A 24,793-nucleotide genomic window follows, 5' to 3' on the forward strand; every position below is an offset into this window, starting at 1 on the left:
GGTATAATTCGGAATAAAAAATATTATTTAACTACGAAATAGGCAGTGTTGTGAATTCTTGAATTAATACTAGCACTATATCTACTATATGATTTGTTATAAAAATAATACATAATTTTATTTTTTATTTATAATATGTTCTTCTCTTACTACTGTGTTATTACTAATTCTGCTACTTATAAAGTCCTTAATTACTACCTTACTACTTACGTTGAATAAAATTTTGCAAGTGGCCCAAGTATGAAGTCAATTCAAAGTTCATACTTGAGCTATTCACATTTCACAATGTTATTTAATTGAGCTCTGAACAGTGATATAAATAAGTGAACTGAGCAAAATTCACACACACAACATTGTTGTTAATATTTTACCAGGCGTATTTATTTATGGAAAGTTGTTTAAAATGTCATGATTCAGAGCACAAATTATGTGGCGTTTAGCATCTTGATAGATCTGGCAGACTCTTCTCTTTGCAATAGGCGTAGGAGGATGGCCAAGCTTTGAAACCGACACGATCGTAAATACGTTTGGCGCATCTTACATCGTCGGCCAAGTCTTCGTTGAGAAGGTCTGGAACATACAAAAATATGTATTAATGTCAAATGAGCATTTGAAATGCATGTGGGATTTATTGTGGGAAAATGTCGAATGCTTTCGTATATATAAATGCGATAGTACCTCTGTTCGTGGTCTCTTTTTCACGTCTAAACCACTAAATCGATTTGAATAAAATATGATACAAACATAGATGAAAGTTTGTGACCCGATAGAAGTCGAGGGATAGTATTATGGATGAACAATTTTAATTTTTGAAATTGCTTCTACATAATTAATTAATTGTATTATTTATATACTATCTATAGTATATACTATCTATACTATATATTATCTATAGTATAAAGCAAAAATATAAAAATACATATAAGTTCTGTGGTCTACCAAGCTATATTTGAAAAAAAGTTTTAAAATCTTATAGATAATACAAACGAAGAAGACGATGTGATAAGCTAGCGATTTGATAAGCAAGTGATGATAAAATTTTGACTAAAATAATAGAAAACTCGATTATGCTAATAGAGTGTAGGTATCTTATTTAGACCAACATTATGTGGATAGCACGTTAAAATTATTAGAAGCATTATGTTGAAAATATAAAACAAGAGATGTTAAAAGCATAGCCGGTGCAGAGGTAGTGTTAAACACAATTAGTTTGAAAGCGTCTAATAAGTTTATAGTACCTTCACACTTCATGCTACAGTTGCCCCCTTTCCTCCCCTTTTTGCACCAATCCTTATTGTTTATCTGAAAGATGATGGGAGTTTCGCTTTAATTTTCACACATTACCCAGATGGTTAATTATTGAACTAATTGAGATTCGTTGGGTTTGAGAATATATTGCAACTAAATTGATTCAATCTCTTTTATATTTTATGTCAGCCAGTTAATTATTAAATTGTTCAGCAATTTTTACATGATTAACGAATAATTAATAATATACACATTCGAAATACCTTTTTATAAGATATTACGTATTAATATTATTTATTACATACGTAATATGTACTATTCAATGCTATAAATAAACTATGCACAACGTGGAAATAATGAAACATCTATGAGAATATTTTGTGGGATAAATGTTGGAGTCGAGCACGCTTTGGTACTAATTGGGCCAGCTCGTACCGGGGAAGTACCACACCCCCACAGAAAACCGGTGTGAAATAATAGCTTGGTATTGTGTTTCGTATGCTAAGTAGGGGGCTGGAGGCGCTTATTCGTTTCCTATTCCTTACCCCATAAAAGCGAGCAGCGCTTTCTCAGAGGCACTACTTCTGCATATGTTCATTAGCGTTGGTGATCGCTTACCATCAGGTGAACCACCAGCTCAGTTGCCCACTATGACATTAATTTTTTTTATAGTAAGTAACTTAGTTATCTACGATTTTTGTTAAATGCCCAAATAAGGAGCATTTAACTCGGTTCAAGCGTCTTAAGGCTCGTTCCTTCCACATTCGAGTAAGTGATAACAAAGAAAATATAGTTTAAACCTGAAAATGGAGTGCAATATAAAATTGTAAGATCCCCATCTACTATGGTGACATTTATTCGACGTCTGGCCTGTCTATTCCACGCTGCTGTATTCCGCCGTCACTCTATAGGATTCTCGAGCAATTGCATTTATTGAAAATATTGGCCTCCTATTTTTGTTTAAGCTCATTTTGTTCGAAATGTTACTGGTGAAAAATTTTCTATTCTTCTTTCGTTTAAAGTTTTCTGTGATTTCATATGAACATGTATATGAAATTTTATATATAAATACATTAAAACTTTCATACTTTAAGGGATGAAATTTAAAGGAAAATTGGCGACTTTTTTTTTTTTGATTTGTTTTTTCCTGGCTCATATCATACAATAATTCGAAATCGGTTCATTGGTTTTTAACTTAACTTTTATTCACATTTTTAATGTGGTTTACGTAATCATTATCAGATTTATGGTAGGAACTTTAACAGTGAATATAAAGTACTAGAGGTTGTGCTTATTGGAGTAATTTTTAAATATTATTTTTTTTAATAATAGACATTTTTATACGACGCCATTGTGTTCACACTACGATTTTTTTTACAAATAAACCAATTGTAAAACCTTATACTAATGCATATCCATATTCCTTATAAAAGAAAACAGTTTCACGGATTTCAACGTAATGTTTTAGTTAAACGCATAGTACATATTATGGCGTATAAATATGGCATACAAATGGCGCTATATCAACTACTATAACCGTTTAATTTCACAGACCACGCGAGCGAAGCCGCGGGCAACAGCTAGTAATAAATAAATTTTAATGGCAAAAATATCTTCGTATTGAAACCTGTTTAAAACTGATTTGTCCGAACGAGAGATATTTCAACAATCGATTAATAATTTATTCACATAATACTAATCAAACCATAATTACATTGAGACCAATTTGATTTAAATCTGCAATTCTGTCGCATTGGAGCGTAGGGTTGTCGATTGTAATCATTATATAGTATAAAACGAAGTCGCTTTCTCTGTCCCTATGTCCCTTTGTATGCTAAAATCTTTAAAACTACGCAACGGATTTTGATAGGATTTTTTTAATAGGTAGTAATTCAAGAGGAGGTTTTATATCATGTATAATAACATCTTTTAAACTAATCCGAATTAAACGCGTGTGAAGCCGCGGGCAAAACCTAGTAACTTATAATTTGTGTTTCCAGTCTTGAGATTTTTAAGGTTGTTGAGGATAAAACTTGTGGGATATGTCTACTTCTTACAAATCTTATACTTTGAATACTTTTTGTCTACTCACAATAAACTATCCATTTTTATATATATGAAATATGTGGTGAAAAAGTACGCTTCGAATTAAAAACTCAAATGTCAGCTCAAAAATTTATAATAAATTACACCTAAGATTTTAACAATACAACGTTCAAATAATATTAACTTCTTATCCTTACACGGGTCACTCACTTGCGTGTTAACATTCGTACAATGTTATAAGGTTTGTGCTTGTATCGAATAGATCATTTGCAAATGTTGCTTGCCAGTAGCGATTTTCACTTATTTAATTAAGACGAAATTGCGTAGACAATTAATATACATGTAGAATACTGGTAGCCAACCCTAGCTTGTACCTGGTACTTAATTGTTATTAATTTAATATCAAAATACTGCTAGTACTCATTGTGAATAGGGTTGGACCTTTTGTTGATATTAATAGATGAATATTAGTAATAAACCGAATGTACTCTGAATAACATAAAGGCTGCATAATTGATGTTTGGTTAAACGATTAAATTCATATAATAAGTCATTGTTTACGCTACATTATTTATGGTATGTGCTCGTATATTAGTTTATGGCTTTATTGTGATTAAAACTATTGTTTATATTTTATAAAGAAAACCTTTCGCGTTGTATAAGTTGTTTGAATTAGGCTACAGCTGCTATAATCGACTGTCAATTTTGGCTTTTAAAATAACAATGTTTAGTACTCTAGAGTAATAAACAATAATAATATAAATAGAGGTAAATTAGATCTTGTAATTTATTTAATACAGTTTACTCTAAGACGTTCTAGAAAATGTCACAAGGCCATCATTTTATTAGATTATATTGCAGAAATAAAAAACCCTGAATGTTAATGACAAATAATTTGAAATTCGAAATGTATCTATAACGGTACATCTTAGCTGGCGTTAGTACTTTAGGATAGGATTAGGTCTATTGTCAAAGGAAAACGTGTGGTCTTACATATTGTCAAACGGTCATACACACACATAGTATGAACGTCCGAATTCTGGAATGCAATGGAATTTCTGAGAACGTTTCTCTGAGGTCTAAAGTATGTGAAGATTGGTTGTTTATTTCATAGTATGCGTAATTAGTTAAAGGGGTCTTTGAAATGTGCCATAATTATAAATATAGGTATTAATTGCATAATCATAAAGACGATTTGATTATGAAAGTAAATCCATTGTGTATATTTATTATTATTATATATTATAGGCTACTTTTTGTGCAGGCGAAGTTGCGGGTAACTGCTACTCTTTAAACTTTTTAAGAATAGAATAGCTTTGAAGAAATTCAGTGAAAAATTAATGTTCGAATTTTCTATTCTATAAAATACAAAATAATATACAACGATACAATATCTCTCCTTTATAATTACCTACTACTCAGATTCAGATCAATCAACATATTCCCAAAGCAATAAATAAACTCTTCACACAAATCTGTTGGTATTGCAAAAATTACAATCGTTTATTAAATCACATGGCCACAATATTAATCGTGTGACCGCAGTGCATTGCATTATTTTGGTTTGTCATCGTTTCATTGGAGAGAGGCGCAACTGACTTTATATCATAATTTTTATTAATTAGTGTCTTCACAAAACCTTCTCTACGTTTAGGGTAAATATTATAATTTTCAACTATTTCATAAGGAAAATGTTGCAAGGTGTGTTAAAGTTTTGAAGTAACAGATTAATAATATGTTTTTATCAATCAATTTATATAAACTACTTATAACAGAGAGTATAGGGGTGTGAATATTGTAGATTTAAGATATTCTTAGTCTATCTATATACAAAACTTTAATTCCACTTTTAAATGTATTTTTAAGCTAGTCAGACGCATACTATTATTGTAATTTTGGGAGTATTTGCTACATACTGCCATGTAGATGAAAATGAATAAGTCTGGTAATTATTATTTGCAAAGCATTATTTTTAAACGAAAATGCAAAAATTTCGGAAACTACATATGTCTGCTTTAAGATTATACTTAACAAACTGTTACATATCTCAGCATTAAACAGCACATAATAATTAACTATTGATAGACTGACAACGTACATATTACATGGAATTCATGCTAGTACATTCCAATACAATTGCGTATTCTACGAGCGTTCGCTATCTCCATAATCTACCCAATTATTTGATTTGATATTTATAAAACACATTAGCATATAAACTAAACGTATTTGTATGCAAGTCGTACAGTAAAAGCCATTACAACATTTGACCCGTAACGCTTACATACGCACGTCTCCGTACGGGCCGCGATAAAAATGTAAATTTCAGCGACACAGCGCTGCATTTTGTATTTTGTCAGCAAACAAGTTTTTAATTAATTCGCTTATTTATTTGTACGAGTATTGATGGCGATGCGGCGATATTAACCCTGTATTGAGTGCTTGACGCTCTATTCGCGATAAAGTTTTCGTTTTTTGTCAACAGACGCCATGACTATGATTATATAACAAACAAATACGCTATTTTATGAGCTGAATGAAGCTCAATATGAAAGGTAGACTTGACTTTTATTAAATATTAACTGATATTCTGTTAAAATATGTTCATTGAGCACGTTTTTCTCTATATATTCATGAAATTGTATAGAGTGATGGCGCAGCACTTACAAGTGATTTATGGATGAAAATCTTTTACTAACATAAATTAACGGGCTGATGGTCTAGCTGTCGACTTATTTCAACTTGTGGTTTCGCGTGGTATCCATATAAAAGTAGCTTATAAGTTTTTCACGTTTAAACCTTATTAAATTTTTAAATATAATCTTTTCTACATTTTTGTATTAAAGTAGAACAAAAGTTTTCAAACAATATATAATATCAAGGAAGTCAGTATATAAGAACCTGAACCACTTATTTGTAACAAACCAATGACGTGTATATATTTACTCAAGTTTTCGATCCATAACAATTCCATCAATGTATGAATAATTTAGGAAACCATTTCCTTCCATTCATGCGTATCTTGATCTTCATAGAAACAAGAACATGCCATCAAATCGCCGAAGGTATTTCTCTCCAATCATGGAATTCCAATCCACAATAAGACATGTCGTCGTTAGAGACTAGACAAATTACATTGAAGGAATTCTCTAAAGTGCCCTCGCTTATTGTAGACTAGTAATATGTGAGAAACCTAGGTTCTAGCTTGAGATTAGCAATCGCGCGTGAAAGTATTAGCTCACTACGTTATTTACTGACGCTCTCGGTTACAGTCCAGTGCCTCACCTTTAGGGTTGTCTATTCCATGTCTAGATGATCGTCGAAATGTGATTATTGATTTGGTTAGTGGTAACTTGTGCAATATAGTGTGGGTCAAAATATGTGACTGTGTCTATATATATTTTATGAGGATTAATATGATTTAACGATCAATTAAATAATATTGTTAAAATTATTTTGGATTACATATTTCAATATGAAACAATTTTAAGCCACGTGTTAATATTTGAATAATTTAACTCGTCTAATTGCCTAGGACCAAAGTAAATAACTCACATTTTTTCGATTAACATGTATTTGTATCAATAAATTCGATCGAAATAATTCAATTTTTATAGTACTTGTCTTTCAATCAAAGGGTACAGTTTTTTACAATCACATCAATCAAAATCAATTCAATATAATTTAATTTTTACCTCAAGTTGGCAACCCTAGCATTGTCCCGTCTGAATTCGGCGACTTCGATTTGTCGATATCGTCTTTAGTGGTTTCAATTTAGTGCTAAGACTTGAGAATCGGGTTTCTGAGTAATAACACGTACGGTACAATTGCTAACTGAAACTCGTTTGCTCCCTAGCAATTAGTAAGCGGTGATTTCATTTAAATTTGCGCTTTTAAACTTGTGTAGTTGTTGAAGTTGGTGGATATATGGTTAGTTAAAAGGGATGAATATCAATGGAATTACTTGGTGTATTTCATTTAGTTCTGCAAAGGATCTCATTTTCCTGCAATTATTATATAATATCATATCTAACTGACCGTATCAAAGTTGACAAATTTTGAAAGAATCGAAAAAATTTGATCACGAGGCGGGATTCGAACCCGCGTTTTTTTGCCAAACCGTAGCAACGCCTAGCCTCTCGGCCACCCGTGATCACGCCACAGTAATCGAATTTCTTCTAATCTTTCGGTTTTATGTGCCTAAGCCACCCCACGCACGTGATCAAATTTTTTTCAATTCTTTCAAAATGTGTCATTTATAAAGCATTTTAACCCGCCATTGGTGACGTATATGTCTGAGAGACCGGGTGACTCGAAAAATTCGAATAACTTTTTCGCCCGCCGTCTATTCGGGTTGCGATTTCGAGTAGCTGCCTCATTTTAAGTCCTAAACAGTATGTGCCGCTCGTGGCTTCGCGGTGAACGCACGTTCCGGAGTTTTATTGCTAACCCGGTCCGTGAGACCGGCGTCATCAAACAAGTAAGTAAAATATTAACGTGGAATTTAGCACAGAGTTAAAAAAATCTTAGAATAACATCAAAACTTAGTACTATTGTTACTGTTATCTTAATTATTTTATTGAATGGTATTTGATTAATGTGATTTTTGTATAATTTTATGGATAGAATTTTTTAAAAACATAATATATATAGGTACAGATTCCTTTATCTAGTATGAAAAAAACGTTTCAGAATGTCGCACGAAAGAGAATAGCGTCGTCTTGAGGCTCTTTTACATCAAGTTTTATCTGTCGAGGAAAGCCCACAGCAATCATCGGATAGCGAAACGGAGAGCGATGTAGAAGCAGAAAATCTTGCATCAGATCGAAATACGGACAGCGAAGAGGATTTGAGTGATTTTGAAGATTGATGATGAACGCGGTTCTGTTGGTCCTTTACGTAAAGGTCGTTGCCATGAATGTGGGTGGCAAAAAAACAGAAAATCTAAATACTTTTGCCAAAAATGCGAGAAATACCTGTGCCTTGAGCATGTAGTACCTTATTGCAGAAGCTGTTTGATCTCCCATGAAGAGTGATTTTTGAGAATGCTTTTCTTTTTTTTTTTGTTAATAGGATATATTTTTTTGTTTAATTTCTAAGAGTATGCAATGTCATAAGACTGACAAAGGCTGATTTAAGTATAAAAAGTTAAATACTGTTACTAATTTCGAAATTTTTAAGATATATGCGTAAAACCATTGTGTTTTTTAGTGTTTTAAGTACAACTGTTTAATTCGTAATAAACAAGCTGTGATTTAATTATTTTTTGTGTTTTCTTGCCAAACATATGTTTATAATTAATTATTTAATTAAACCTAAACTAACTAAAAGTAGGATAACTAGTTAATGGTTGGCCAAATCATGGGTCTGTGAGACCGGCGTCACCAATGTTGTAAGTGAAACTGACGTCACCAATGGCGGGTTAATGCTATAAAACTAAAAATTTAATGTATCAAAGTTACTTATTTTCTATTAAACTTTGTAAATAATAAGCGATGTACAAAAAGAGTTGATCTCATCTATCAACAAATGCTATCCCTCATAAAGTACAGCCACATCCAATTGTAGTTCAAATCACCAGAAAACACTAAATACTGCTATTTTTTCTATACCCGTTTTAATCTCCGAAAGGTATATTCCTCTGGATGTTTTAATTTAAAAAATAACCTAGCTACTTATTATACCAATATTCAACAATTTTAAATAATAGTTGACAGTTAATTCTCAAGTCCAAAATCCATTCAATCTATTTCTTAAGAAACATACAAATGTACTAGTTCCCAAACACATATAACTACGTATCTATAAATCAAAGAGTCTTTGTAAACGAGTCGATTGAGATTTCCACGGTGATTGAAACTGTAAGTACGTATCTCTACTGTATTTGTAGCTTACGCTAGTGGTAGTGATGTGCGTCATGTTTGCGCTTATCGATCTTTTTACGACTTTTTTACGATTTATATCATTCATATTAAGATCGCATCTTTGCAGAAAAGTGTAACAGATGCGTGTATGTTGGATAAGTGATTTAATTTATTTATATTGTTTTACTTCTATTCGTAATGCTTTCAAATAATTAAGATTAAATGGTTTTTAAGGGAAAAATTGATGTAAAAGTAGTCCTGAAAATTGTTATGAAAAGTATAGTTGATTTTTTACCATTAATCAATATATGTTTGAGGGAATGTACGAATAAGTAATTAGTAAATTAATTGCTTTATTACAGTAGACCTAGAAGCAATTGCTTTAATATTTTCTAGTCGCGGTTTTAAATATGTACATTTTATTGTACATCCAAAACACAAAATTAATTAGTAAAACCAAATAATTATGTTGAGCGTACAAAGGACAGCCTTATGCCTAATAAGCATTTAAGCATTACTTTTCATATTGAGATAAATTATAGGACTGTTTCAATATTACAATTGCTCCGTATAAGAAATGTCTTCTTCTTCAAACTTATTTCCACAATTTTTTAGAAACAAAAACCGATATCGATGTTAGATAATAAGATCATCACAGCACTAGTAAAGTGGTGACGTCGACAAATGATGCTGAATACAGTCGCCTTGAGTTACACAGCGAATCACACCTCAAAATAACCACTATATTGGACTATTTTTTGCGTGTTTATTGCATTGTTTTGAAGAAATAAAACGTATTATCTTACTTACTACCTACTATGGTATTATGATATCTGTGCTGACTACTCTTCTCTGTAGCTGTAAACTGCTTTCTGAACTGGTGGAAAATGTTAAAACTATGTTATCACGACTCAAAATTGCGTAGAATTTGGTTGAAATATCTTAAGATTTTGGGACAGATTTTGATTGTGACATAACTCAAAAATGGTAATTTTTCGTATTATGAAACGTCGACGCAAAATTTATGAATTATGAGTTTGAGAACGACGTCTATCTGTGGCAATATAACTCTTAAACAGATAGACCGATCATGACGCATTTTTTTCACTTGAACCCAAATTTTCTTGCGGTTGTTCTTAGGTATATTTATTTGTTGAAAGACGTTGCGGTTAAGGAAGGTGCCCGAAGTGTCAGATTATTTATTATTCAGATTAATTTTTTTTAAACTATCGAACTATATAACAACACCCTATATATGGATACTTAATAAAAAGGCTTGACTAGTTAAATACTAGATATATTAAATTTTAAATTCAAGATGGCGGACGGCACGCTCAATTTTAGTATAAATTAACAATTTCACAATTATATCAGCGCTAACTAATATATACAAATCATAATTATTATACACTTAAAACACTACAATCAATCCATGGATTTCGTTTCAACAGATTTCTAATTCATTCACGGCCATTAACCGGACAAAGCCACACTGTCAGAGAGACGTACATATTAATCTATTAACCACAGCATTATCGTGAGAGGATATTTTGTTCATATGCCCGGTTCAATGCATTGTCACTTCCACCTAAATTAACAGCAACGAGCGAACAATGGTACACTCGGACTAATCCTTTGACAGTGGTCCGGATTATAATTTTCGTGCTGAATTAGTTATTGCTTATAATGCATACATGGTGTTATGTCTAATTGATGGTTGTGCCAAGTGGGTCTGGCAGCATGTCCTGTATATGTGGAGTTAAAGGCTAAAAGATAAAGGGTAGTAAAGGGGTAAGGTAAAGGTAAAGTTATATGCCATACCGTAAGATTACATAATAAGATATCATTGCTGTCGCACTAGTTGCAAATTAATACCTACCAATATTATAGATTTGAACTGTGTGTTTCTGTCTGTCTCTTCTTCACGCCTAAACCGCGGAACCAATTCGTATGAAATTTGGTACTAAAGTAGCCTGAGACCTTGAGAAAGTATAGGATAGGTTTTGTCCCGGAATTGCCATGGAAACGAACTATACGGGTTTTTATTTGACGAAGCGGACGAAAATCTAGTTTACAGATATTTATCAAGAAAATTTTGAACTCTTCTATTTTTCACTCCTACAATTTGATGAATGAAAAAAAACCATATATCATACGTATTTAAACACATATAAAACACAAATACATATATCGACTCTTTAGATATAACTTTATGTGTCTGTGTGTTTATCTTTACAAACACATATACAAAAACATAAAGTTTAGAACATATAACACTCAAGGGCGATGGTAGTAAATAATCCATTCAGGTACGTTAAAAAATACTGAAATTTATATGCTGACCTTACACATAATGTACGTACGTAGGTTAGCCTGTGATTGCGATTGTACCATTTATTTTATTGAACTGCGGTCGCTGCTAGATGTCGACCCCTGGTTTAGTTCTGATGCTATTTGCTTAATTGTTCCGTGTCAAATGGGATAGAAATTTCAAATTTCGAATTATTTGATCGGATATTCGTTGGTTACACGTGTTTGAAGGTATTTGTAATGTATCCAACATTAGAATTATATACGTGTGTGTACGTGTATATACGTGTAAAAACAGTAATTATTACATGTGTAAGTTGAGTACAGTTAAGAGGTTTTATAACACAAATAAATGTACTTACATAAACAATCATGTTTCGAAATACACATTATGTTATTACTTATGTTTAGCTTAGTCATAACATTTAAAGAGTTTAACATTTAACATATCCTTACTTCGATATATTTAGGTATCATAAAAATCCTAAATCTTTATTATTCCATTATATTTACAATTTGCTGACACGGCAAACGCTGTTCTGTATAACTCTTAAAATGTTGTCTATAAATGTTATTTAACATATAAACCTCCCTCGTGAATCACTCTACCTTTTAAAAAAAACCCACCAAAATCTGTTGCATAATTTAAAGATCTAAGTATAGAGACACACAGACCGCGATGCAATAGAAAGCAAATTATTGATACACATTTGGGTAGCTTTGCAAGCAATATATTTTGTTTAGATTTTTTTTATGTATTCAAATAATTAAAAGACCATTAATTATTAGCATTTAAATCAAATAGTATAAGTGGTATCACTCCCCCAACCCCTTCATGCAAGTTAAAATTAATAATTCACTGTTTGAACAGGCCTAAAACTATCCGAGAGTTATGAGCCAAAGTTTATGAGGCAAAATTTATAAAGTACTCAATTTCACGATAGTCAATAATCTATGTTTGTCGGATAAATATTTAGTTATCTAACCTGCGGTTATCATTTCCCATCATTCTAGTGATTAGCGAAGCGAATCACGCGTATTATTTGTATCAATGTATGCCTCGTTTACAAACCAAACGCAAATATTCATTCATGTGTTATTTATAGTTAGGTTTTATTTTTATTTTTTATTTTTTATGTCACAGTCGGCAATGGAGCTGGTGGGACGCCTGATGGTAAGCGCTACCACCGCCCATGAACATTTGTAGAGGCGTAAAGTCGATTATAGACCTTACGCCTCTACAAATGGATTGCAGACTTTAAATTGGGAAGGGATTAAGAAAGGATTAGCGAGAGGAATAAAGGAAAGGACTGGGAAGGAAAAGGATATGGACCTCCGGCTCCCCCACTCACCAAACGAAACACAGGAGAATGCTATTTCACGCCGGTCTTCTGTGGGGGTGTGGTACTTCCCCGGTGCGAGCTGGCCCATTTCGTGCCGAAGCGTGCTCGACTACCACATATAAAATTAAATAATAAAGTAGTTTTAAGTCTCTAATGAAACTCCTTGGTGGAGTTTTAGGGTACGACAACATTCCAGAAATAATTTTAATGTTTTAAAGAGTTCGAATGTAAGTTCAATAATTAATTGAATAAAAAATAATGTTATTAAAACTGCATTTTAAATTACATTAGCAGACATCGATTATATTAAAATAGTATATTTTGAAATTGATTGCATATCAAAACCGTTTTGCCATATGCTTGTCAATTTCTATATTGATTTGACAGCAGATACGGGGGAAATGTCATTTTGACAGCTCAGACAACTATCTAAAGATTCGTGTGATTAACTCCATATTGCAGGAATAATTTGTTTTACGATAAGTTCATTGGAATTGTTTTTTTTTTTAAATATAATTTCCGTATATCACTTTAATACAAGAATATACCTCTAGCTCACTCAAACTATATGTCTCTTTAAATATTTTTTTTAGCATATCACTATTGGAATAAATAAAATAATATATAGCTTGTTTGTTTTGTTGAATGCCCTAATTCACGGAATACCTGGTTCATGAAGTAATATTTTTGTGATGGATAGTTCATCATAGGAAGGAAGGCTTGTAGGCTATTATTATATATCCGTTATATTTAACAAAATACGTTTTTTCTAAAATCTACGTAGACGAAACCGCGAAGTACAGCTAGTTTACCATAAAATATTGAAGCGACGGTTTATAAATAAACATTAAATCCCAAAAATATAGAGGACTTATTTCTTTCTTCCATAACTTTTTCATGTCTTTCACAAAGCGCACTTCTTGAGTTGAGCAAAGCATGTAAGCTTAGCAAAGTAAAAACTGTTATCTTGGGATCAACGGAGGTCGAAGTTTGTGGACCATTTAGCTAAGAATTACAATAAGTTTCTATTACGCTGCGCTGCATCAGAGTCTTCACTGTGCGTGCATTGTTTTTGAAGACACGTTGAAATTTTATAGTTAGTCTCTACTCTCTATACATTCCCGATTTTTGGAATCTATCTGTAGCCATTATATGGTAATAATTATAATATTTGACAACATTGGAAAGCACGTATTTAAAAATAGAAAAAATAGATAATATGAAAAGTTTAACTTAGCTTTTACATACACCTACATATGCCTACATGGTACTTGATGAAAAATTGTCATATAACATTTACGTAAAGAATCAAATATTACGATGGCAGTTCCAGTATCATCATATGTGTAAACGCGTACAACGTATGTTAATGACGTTTTAATATATTAAACTCGATACGCATTCGACTCCCATCACTCTTAATGATATAAGGATCGCATAATCGGAGAAGTTATCCCTTGGAAAATTTGTCGCGGGATAAATTAGCATTTAAATAGCGGTTATGAAGTTCACTTTTGAGGTTGTATTATTTTGTTCTGCGCGGATTGCTGTGGGGATTATTAATCGTTATTTTAATTAACTTTATGGTGATTATTAATACATTTTGTCATGTTAATGTAGATATTGAGTATCTTTTGTTTAAAGGAAATAAATGAGATTTGAATTTGATGTTATTTAAATCATGATAATTTGATTTATGAATAGTCTTAAGAAGGCTTTCACACAGATGCATTGGATTAAAGATTGCATCATTTTTTTCCTTCTCTCTTTCGTTATTTTATATTTAAATCTTTTATGATTTTTAGTTGAGACTTTCGAGATACATAATATATTATTACACCTTAGAACAGTTAACCTAAATATATACATTTTAAGCAAGAATATTATATATTTCTATTATAATCTAATATATCTCTCATAATAATTTATGAGAATTATATTGTGTGATGTTTCACTAACAACAATTTGGACATGCAAAATGTTGCCCAACATCCAAACAATAGAAATAAATCAAGTGCAATTAACTACTATTTACAATAACATAATTCATGTCCATATAATATGACCAAAATAAGCCATACGTGATGGAAACTGCGCAATTTTACGCCATTATTGTATATCAATTGTACGCAATCAGTCGGCTCTAATCTATCATTAATATGTAAATACACATGTGTTTGTGCACAATTGAGGTTGGGATATGCTCTACCTTAGTTTGACTATTGAAATTGAAATTACAGACTGATTCGGCCAGCACAATCGTATTGTACGGATTATAAGAGCCCAATTAGGTGGGTTTTAATTTGTGTATAAAGATTTTTATTACGTACATATTTGGTAAACCGATTACTGTCCAATACATCAGGTGTTTTCATCATTGCCATAACACGTGTGTTTTCATTACGACCATAACGCGAATGTCGCGAAGTGGAGTTTTTGCTGTGATCACGACGCGTTCTTCTTTGAGTCTATGAGCGTAACATATATACATATGACACGCTTATAATAATATGCCCATACATACCGAAGCCAATTCTTTACAAGTTTTGGTTATTAAATTCTAAAAACAACAAGTAACATCGATACCAAAAAGTATTTATATCCATCATCTAAATAACTGGCTATAACAAGATGTCGGTTGAACCTCAATTTTCCATTATTTCAGCTTTTACGATGGCGCATTAATTTCTATTATTATTCGTGATATGTCATTAGGAGCTTAGTGGTAATGCTAAATTAATGCCTCGTAAGACGAAGCGATTCCACCATGATGTGAATTTATTAACGTTTGCGTAAAATAATGATTAAATAATAATTTGAAAGCTAAATATAGTTAGTAGGATAATCAATGTTTTGGTTTATAAGCAGTAGGTAGGAAGAGCTAACCGTGAACGTTTTTATTATTTTTTTAAGCTCTCTCATTGCTCATTCTTAGTACTGCTTTATATTTATTTTACTTTTAAAGGCATTTTGTCAGAGAATATATAAAATCAGTTACAGATATAGTCATTTAGCTAATAGAGAAAGAGGGATATCGAATAAAATTACAAAATAAAGGCAAAGTATGCAATTAAATATAAACATGATATAAAACATATAATATTAATAACAATATCAGTCGGGGGTCTTATTATTTCCAAATTAAATAAGCGACTCCTTGTATTACAAGCTATAAATGATTCGGGGTAGTAGTTTCAGAGTGGAAGTACTCAGAAATACGTTAAGGCACACAGATCAATTTATCATAATTTTTGTTTTGATTTGAATTTAATTAATGTTCAATTCAAAATTGATATTCCTCTGTGCATTCTAAGCTTAACAATTTTGTACATATGTGATTTTTTATCTCTTTGTTAGTATATCATAAAAGTCTTTTTATATTTCTTAAACAACACTAAGAAGGTATCACATTGATAGTACAAAAAAATTGCAAAGGAAAAATTTAACCTGATCAGATAATACGCAATACATACCTACTACCCACTTGCCTGTAAAATTATATGGGCCTTCGCACTTACTTGAAAAAGACCGTAACTGCTGTAGGAGTTATTGTGGTTCGTAAGTTTGTCCGTTTGTCTTCCACTCGCATGCTCGATTAGACACACCCCTGTAATAATAGAATAGCAATGTTTGTGAAACTAGTATTTTCTTAACATATACGAAGGAATAAAAAAAAATATGATGTGGCGGTTTATTCAACGTTATTTTCTTTCTAAATGTGTTCGATGTTAATTATTGCCTTAGTTCATACTAGCTTTGACTTGTTTTATCAGCATCTTGACCTTTCTTCATAAATGGACTATTAAACATTGAAATAATTTATCAAAGTATACCAGTAGTTTGACCAGCGGTTATAAGATCAGAGGACTGACACGAACAAACAAATTATTCAGCATTATATTTTATTAGTATAGTTGTTAAATTTATTTGTTTAAGTTTTTTAAAAAATATTGTGTTGATATTTTTACAGACAGATTATAGTAAGCCTAAATAAACATTATTATTATAGTACTAATCATATGACATACGTTTTATTATTAGTTTATAACTACATTTATATAAATGTATGAACAATACGATTAACGAGTTTTTCCTATTTTTATTATACAGTAATCTCTGTTGTAATTCGAATTTAATAAGAATAGCTTTAGTGTAATATCAACAGTTTAATTTATATAATGTATTCATTCATAATTTATTCCTATTTAAGCGTCTCATCCTAATATCCTAGACCAAATTTTGACTCGATCCTATTTCAGTATCCCACACTATCCCACACATTACATTGTCAATGAAAGACATTCCTGTGAATATTTAATTTAAATAAAAAGGGGTTCAAAATGTTTCGCCTTAGTACCCTTTTTTAGCTATGTGTGTGTCTGGCTGTCTTTGTCATATCTCCCGAACGGATAAAGTGATTAAAATTTATTTTTGTGTTAAAAGTGACTTATGTGTGTGTATTTTTAGACATGTTTGATGAAAATTGGTTGTTCAATAAGGCAATTTGCAATTGATAATATATATTGCGATGATATAAGTTTAGTGTTTGTGTATTATATATTGTATTATATGCCACATATGTATATTTTCATAAATATACCTATATTTACAAATAAAATATTTGCAAGACTAATTTTGTTGTTTGTTGTTCATTCAATTCTATTTAACAATAATAAAATCAGAAATTAAAGACTTGATAAACGGATTTTAAACGCGATTTACTCATTATATTATTAACCCGACGTTTCGAACACTTTACAGAGAGCGTGGTGACTCGCGCGAACGGGGAGACTCCCTGTGACCACGCTCGCTGTTTAATAATTAATAAATCGCGTTTAAAATCCGTTCAAAAGTCTTTAATTTCTAATTGTATAATACTCGCGTAAGATTAATCACAAGAAAATACTATAATAATACAATAATTTTCGTCCCAATAGACGGAGTGTTTAAATCGTGTGATGTGATCGGGTATTATGACAGAATAGGCATATAATGACAGAGTTAATAGTATATGCAGATAGGAACCAATATCAAAGCTACTTCCTACAATATTCACAGACGGAATACTACGGCGATGCAACCATGTTCTCGAGTTTGTCAATATTAATGTAAGATATTAATTCACGTCTGGTTAGACTGTTAATTGAATTTCTAAACTCAAACAATTATTATAATATTCGCTATATAATGTTATATGAGGTTAGTCCATGGATTAGTGATATTAAGTAAATATAGATGATAAAGTTGCTTTCAATTGTTATAGAATATGCATATTATATGATGGATGCATATTTTCTATGTGTAATTTATGTAGGCAACTTAAAGATTTGGCTTAAGATTTCTTTCTAAACACATATCACATTAATATTATAAATGTAAAAGTTTGTTTATTAGGATGCTTGTCCGTCAATCACATTAAAACTGTTCAGTAGGATTTTGATGAAATTTGGACTGACTTGGGTGATGGGATACTTTTTATCCTGATTAAATACTCTCTTGATATAAAACAGGATTTTGATATCCGGGTGGGGCCGGGTCGAGCGTCTTGTACTATTATAAGAATTATACCTATAAAAAAGTTTTTATATCAACTACGTGCGACCCGAGGTTTTACCCACAGGCATCCTGTATAGGCTATCCTGTAGTTAAAAATTGAAATATATCTTTAATTATATTTAAGGTAAATTGACATAGAGAATTTTCATATCAAAGGCTATATAAACAATATTTATTATTTGAGACAATTTCATAGGAATCTGTGTTACATAAAGATTTCTAGGTCTTCACATACTCCACCTACTCAATTTATCCTACTTTACATTAAGGCATTCACATAAATTCCTACACTCAATAGAGTCCAGGTGAAAGCTTTTCAAAGTTTGAAGGCGTTATTGTAAGTTCTGTATAACTTAAACGCGTGTTTCCAACTCACATGTTGATACACTTAGGGCAATTGAATAGTTTGCCTTGCTTCTGGCACTATATATTTGGTGTTTAATAATTGAATATACCTGAAGTGTTGAAGTCTTGTCACATGCTCGAATTGCCTATGAATAATAGACGATATAGAGGTCGGTGGCCTCCGCCTAAAGGTAACGCCTGTTCCTATCACCAATCCTAGTCTATTCCTTTATGGCCGGCGTCAGCCCTATCCTTATTTCAAATCTTAAAAATGGGGTTACCCATGGATATGCAGATACTTCTGCAAATGTTCATGGACGGTGGTGATTGTTTACCATCAGGCGCGGCAAACTACTCATACATTGAGCATAAAATATGTTCGGTTTCCGTACATATACCTAAAATTATAATGTACCTAATGTTATGACATGAATCCATTGTACTTTACTCACATAATAGTATTTTTTATCGTTTTAGAAGTTTGTAACCGATAGATTGAGCTCCGAAATGCGAACATTAATTGAACCAATTAAATAAACGCAGATTATCAAATCAGAATATATATTCTTCTATTATATTCAGACAATTACTAGCTTTCAGCTAGATAATGACTGAAATATTAATACGTTTATGAAACAAATATTCCGTAAGAGGAAGCCTTCTTAGATTTACGTTAGTACTGTCACTAATCCTGCCTTATCTGTGAATGAGTTTGGATTGAATACCGCCAAAATTCTAAATGCCTTGTTTCGAAAAAGGTCAATTTAACATTCATTAGTAATGACTTACAATTGGGTATCAGAGTCCTCGGAAAGTTGTATCGTAGTAGTTCCCTGGATAGCTGACATCTTGTAAAGGTCCGTTTATGCCCATTGGCGCTATACACCAAGGCAATGATGATGATTAGAAGAAACTCCGTGTGCCTTCGCATTTTGGTCACTAAAAGCAAAAATACTTTTAATTCATTCGTTTTATGGTGTAACAAAATCTACAAGAAGAATTATTCAAGGCTTAAGTCATATTATTGAATGGAAGACATTTATAAAATTCGTCTGATATCTTTCTTAAATCGTATTTAGGGTCTGGAGGGAATGAGGTTGATATTAGTTAGAATCATTTATACCTTTATAGCATTAAACGCAATTTCTAAAACTGAAAATTTTTTAACTAGATTAAAAATTAAATAAAGTATTTTTATGCTATTTAAGGTTTAGGCCATTGAGAATTTGGGCTATTACTTTTACCACAAGACATTAGACAAGTAAGGGATGTTTATTACTGATTATAAACCGCTTGGTTTAAGTAGTGGGCCGCTTTTTTTGATAGTGTAGTAAATTAAATAAACTGAACACATTTAATTTATGTATAAATGTGACTTACACTTCTCATTTTATAAGTCTTATGTTCCAACAAAAATGGGTACACAAGATAAGTCATCATTATATAGAGATTCGCAATAAACAATAACTCGCAATAAACACATACAAATTAATACAGATGTACATTGTCACCGACACGTTACGAGTATTGTTGAAATAATGAAAATCCTCGCTGGAGATGCAAAAACTTGAAACTCAATTAAACAGCGAATCAGTGACGGCCAGTGCAAACTTGAACAACGAAATTGTTGCAAGCAATTCACGTACTTGTATCTGAAGACGTAGAGCTCAAAATGGTTGAATACATTTGTTGACGCGAACCGAGAATATGCAAGCTGTTTATGCAATTCGCATTTTGTTGTTGAAAACAAAGCATCGCCCAAATGTGGTTACTATTGAGCGTGATTAGAAATTGAACTTCAAAATCTAATTAATTATTAAAATTAAATATTAAGGGGACTAAAAAAGCTACATTCACGCACGCACACATTTATACTGTCAAGGAATCAACCGCCTCGTTGGCGCTGTGATGTCGGTGTGTGCGTGTGGCCCTATGCACACGTACATGCGTATGTATCATCTCCAAAATAATAATACGCGATTTACTAAAAATCTATTGATTGTACCAATAAAATAATCACTATTAAATTACTATGCTTCTTGATTAACAAATTGACAATAGATTCAAATGATTATCTGTACTCATTAAGAGCCTTTGGTATTAAATTAATAAAAATAAAATTGTTTGAAGTACTTTTGTGATATATAATTTTTTTTGTCAAATTTCTAGCATTATGTTTTCAACAAGCAAACATCTAAGCATATCATCTATTTTTATATATTTTTTTCATGCAAAGATCATATAATTTAAGGCATAAAACACGTTTATCTCATGTGGCCTCTTAACATCAGAGGTAAAGGAGATTTTAGATTGTAGCACGCGTTTTTATCCTTTTCGCAAATAATTAATGAATGGATTTAGGTAAGGTACTTTAGATTCAGTCGATATAGCTCTTTACTGTCTTCTGTGAATTAAAGTACCTTTGAACGCAACCTAGGTACTTTAAGTGATAGTGTGTCGTTTCCTTGTTAAGGTATTGTCCCATTGTCCCCTGTATGAGCGTGACCCAATTTATGTTGAACTGAACTTTGTACTATACTTAAATTTGAATAAATTTTTGACAATTTGTCAAAACATAATATATAGGGTGATAAATAAGAAAGTACCTTACTAAATACCTGAAACATTTATGTCTTTGAAAAACCATTAAATGTTTTTTTAAACCATTAATTCTGAGTATTTGAAAAACCATTAAATCCTATCGTCATTCGTAATCTTGTTTATAACGAATAAACTCAAAAACGACTGGACTGATTTCAGATATTCTTCACTGGCAAAAATGGTTGTTCCTGATTATGCGGATGAGATAAGCAGATACTTACCCAAATGTCTTATAGCTCCTTTTATAAATTGATTTGACTTAGTAGAAACGTGTTTAATCTAGTTGAAGTCGCGGCTAAATCTTAAAAAAGGTCCGGTCAGGTGCCGTTACGGCTACGAGATCGAAACTACCTTTAAAGGAAATATGGGAGCCTTTAGCTTAATATGAGAGTTGAGCAAGCTTCGGTAAGAATTAGGTCAGTTAGCACCAGGGAACGGAATACATCCCCAAAGGAAAGCAACGTGATATAATATGCGAATGCTTCCTTCAAACTCTGAAACATTGGCAGAGGTGAGTAGCAAAAATGGTCAACGTATGTGTAGGGCCCTATTTCTGCAAAAGTTCATGTGAGATGGTGATCACTTCCTATCAAGCAACCACCAGGTCGGTTGCACTCTAACATAAAAAACAGGCATACTAAACGATCCAATCAGACCCACAATATTAAATTTTTAATAACCGTACGGTTTGTAAAATTCAAGCAACGTTTTTGTTTGCCGATTCGAGCATTCTGCGTATCTGTTTGCCTTTGAAAATGAATCCATCGTATTAATTAACCGTTTCGCTTTTATATTATACATACTTCATAAGCCGCATGATGTTTATGTACAATTAATTATTGATTACAAACAGATCTTGCGTTTCGTTAGTATCAGTGAAGTTATCAAGAATATTTGAGAGCTTATCTTGATTGCGATGCGCCATAATTTTGGTCGGGTTCACGTGAATATATAAAAGACTCAATTTCAAATTGATTTGAAATAGAGAATAAGTTTTGTATTATAATGAGGAGACGAGCATATATTTTTAGGAAGTAATAATATCATAAAACTGACAGACAATTATTTGTCTCGTTGGTTATTTGTCTAAAACATGTTAAACGGATATTAAATGCTTTATTTTTTACTTTGTAAGAACTGATTATACTTTTATGTTATAAATTTAATATCTATAAAGCAAATTGAAATGGCTATATAATATTTTACTATAATTATAAAATCTATATATTTCACAGGCCGATAAAAACAGATTTAATTTAAAATGAACAGTCTCAAAGTAAATATTCAATGCAGCCTTTAAAATACAACATTCACTGGCACACCTTTTGATGTTATTTAATGTATTTGTCACGGTTGTTTGCGAACAAAATAAATGGACTGACAAAATCGAAAGCAACTGAAAAGCTCAAATAGTTTACGACATAAAAAACTTTTTTTTTAAAGTAGGTTAAAATAAAGATATATTTACCAAGTGTAGTGCGGATACGGTCGAGATGCAAGTGCAAGTAACTCAGTGCAGGACGGTTATTATCAATTTAGGCAATTGTACGCATTGCGTGCGATGTTAAGTTGAGGCACGTTGGTGTATTATTTTTGGAGGAAAAAGAGAAAATATGTTTGTCTCCCTCTAAAATTTCCACTTTTGCCCATTTCGATTTCCACTTGCTTCGCCCGCGGCAGACATTTTACGGAGGTAAGAAGCTGTGCTACTGAATAGCTTCCTAACTATCCACACACACACACACACACACACACACACACACAGAAACTTAATAATCATATGATAAAAAATTGCCTGGTCGCGTCGTGAAAGTAGTAAGTAAAACAACAAATAAACACGATTTTATCCTATTAAAGATTCAAGTTACAAATTAAAGTAAAAGAATAGTCAACCAAGCGATCGAAGTTTACGTTAAACTCGTGTAAAACATTGATATCAGAACAGAAATTTGTTTTTATAACATAATTATGATGGATATATACATTATTAATAAATACACAATATTATTAAATAATAATTAATAATAACTTTAATGAGAGTCACACTTTACAACTTTACTCCAAGTAAAAGAAGAAGTCTCTTAGTTCAAGAAAAAAGAGAAGTAAAAGTAAAGGATGTATACTGTATAATATATGTTGGAGGAGGTTTAGAAGGACCACAGAATTTTTATCCCCAATTTTCCTTCGAAAGACTTTTTGAATCGAAAATCAAAACAGTTTTAATACTAAAAAATAATATGATGTAACGAGCCTTAACAGAAATTGAGTTCAATAGAAAATGACATAGAATCGTATTTCTTTATCCGGTTATATTCATGATGTGGATTCAATCGCATAGCCCTGTATATTTCATATCTTTTACAAAACAAACACATTTGAAATTCATCAAACTCATTATAAATAAAACGAAAAACAAATTTATACTGTTTCGACGAAATTCTAGATAACTTTTATTATTCCTTAAATTATTTCCAAAAGTAGTGGAAATAAAACGGATACATTATCGACTGTTTTCTTTATAGATGTTAACTGAAGCAAGTAACATGGTCCATGAACATTTATAGGGGTAGAACCGCTGCAAATGTGTTGTCCGCTTTAAAAGGTTAAAGGATAAGGCAAGAATTGACGACGGGAATAAAGGAATGGGAAGGGGGAGGACAAGGATACGTGCCCTGTAATCGGGGTGCTGTAAGATATGGGCACGGAAATATGGTACCTTTGAAAAACACGTACGATAGAGTTAACTACCAGAATATTCAGTGCCATGCAGTTTGTTCTATATATACTGCCTTTTTCTTTAACTCAACCGTTACCAAAACCTTATATCTATAAGATAAAGAAAAAAAATGAAATTTATTTTTTAAAATGGTTTGTTGCCTCAGAATGTGATGTTGATGTTCTTTTTATTTCAAAGATTCCTCCCGTGTGGTCGCATTAAAATTTGGTCTAGTTGTTTTCAAGGTGATTATTTTTTTATTAAAATTATTGTATACTAATGATAATGTAGACAATATTTTAACTAAGTGTGACCTATTTTAAGTATTGTGTAATTAACGCGACCAAAAAATACGCAGCCATTAAACAAATTCATAAACATGAAAGGTCAAACATTTTTGCAAACCTTTTAAACAATGCTACGTAACTGCCTGTGTCATAAACATTCATATGTTGATAAACGATACCAATTTAAAATGACCCGTCCGGCCCTTTTGTATCATAAAACAATGTATGAAAATTCTGGCAGTGAATGTAAACACGAAGGTCTAGTTTAATTGGGAGAGCAAAAAGAATAGCTTCAAAATAGGAATATTATATTCTTGCTGATGCAATGTGGTCCTAAATTGTGCTTTAATGGTTAAAAGTTGGAATAAATGGTCGTACGTTATTTTTTCATTATTTTTATGAGTAATAATTGTGAAACTATGCAAAGATGGTTTTGACAGAATTAATGCAATGGCGTGATAAGCTATTTTAAACTAA

At 31.7% G+C, this 24,793-nt stretch overlaps 2 protein-coding genes across 2 annotated transcripts in view; one reads left to right on the top strand and one right to left on the bottom strand.

The window, feature by feature from the left end:
• Positions 1-22,846, bottom strand: LOC119836833 (lysozyme-like). The gene is made up of 5 exons (XM_038362310.1): positions 22,782-22,846; positions 19,502-19,651; positions 16,330-16,418; positions 1,239-1,302; positions 1-570 (listed from the first exon to the last, which is right to left on the bottom strand). Exons 2-5 carry the CDS (start codon positions 19,641-19,643, stop codon positions 437-439), a joined length of 429 nt encoding a protein of 142 aa, XP_038218238.1. The 5' UTR covers positions 19,644-19,651; positions 22,782-22,846; the 3' UTR covers positions 1-436.
• Positions 1-24,793, top strand: part of LOC119836834 — a 77,153-nt gene that overhangs the window by 22,875 nt on the left and 29,485 nt on the right. The window lies entirely within an intron of this gene.

The sequence above is a fragment of the Zerene cesonia genome, chromosome 25 (genome assembly GCF_012273895.1).
Source record: "Zerene cesonia ecotype Mississippi chromosome 25, Zerene_cesonia_1.1, whole genome shotgun sequence".
NCBI lineage: Eukaryota > Metazoa > Arthropoda > Insecta > Lepidoptera > Pieridae > Zerene > Zerene cesonia.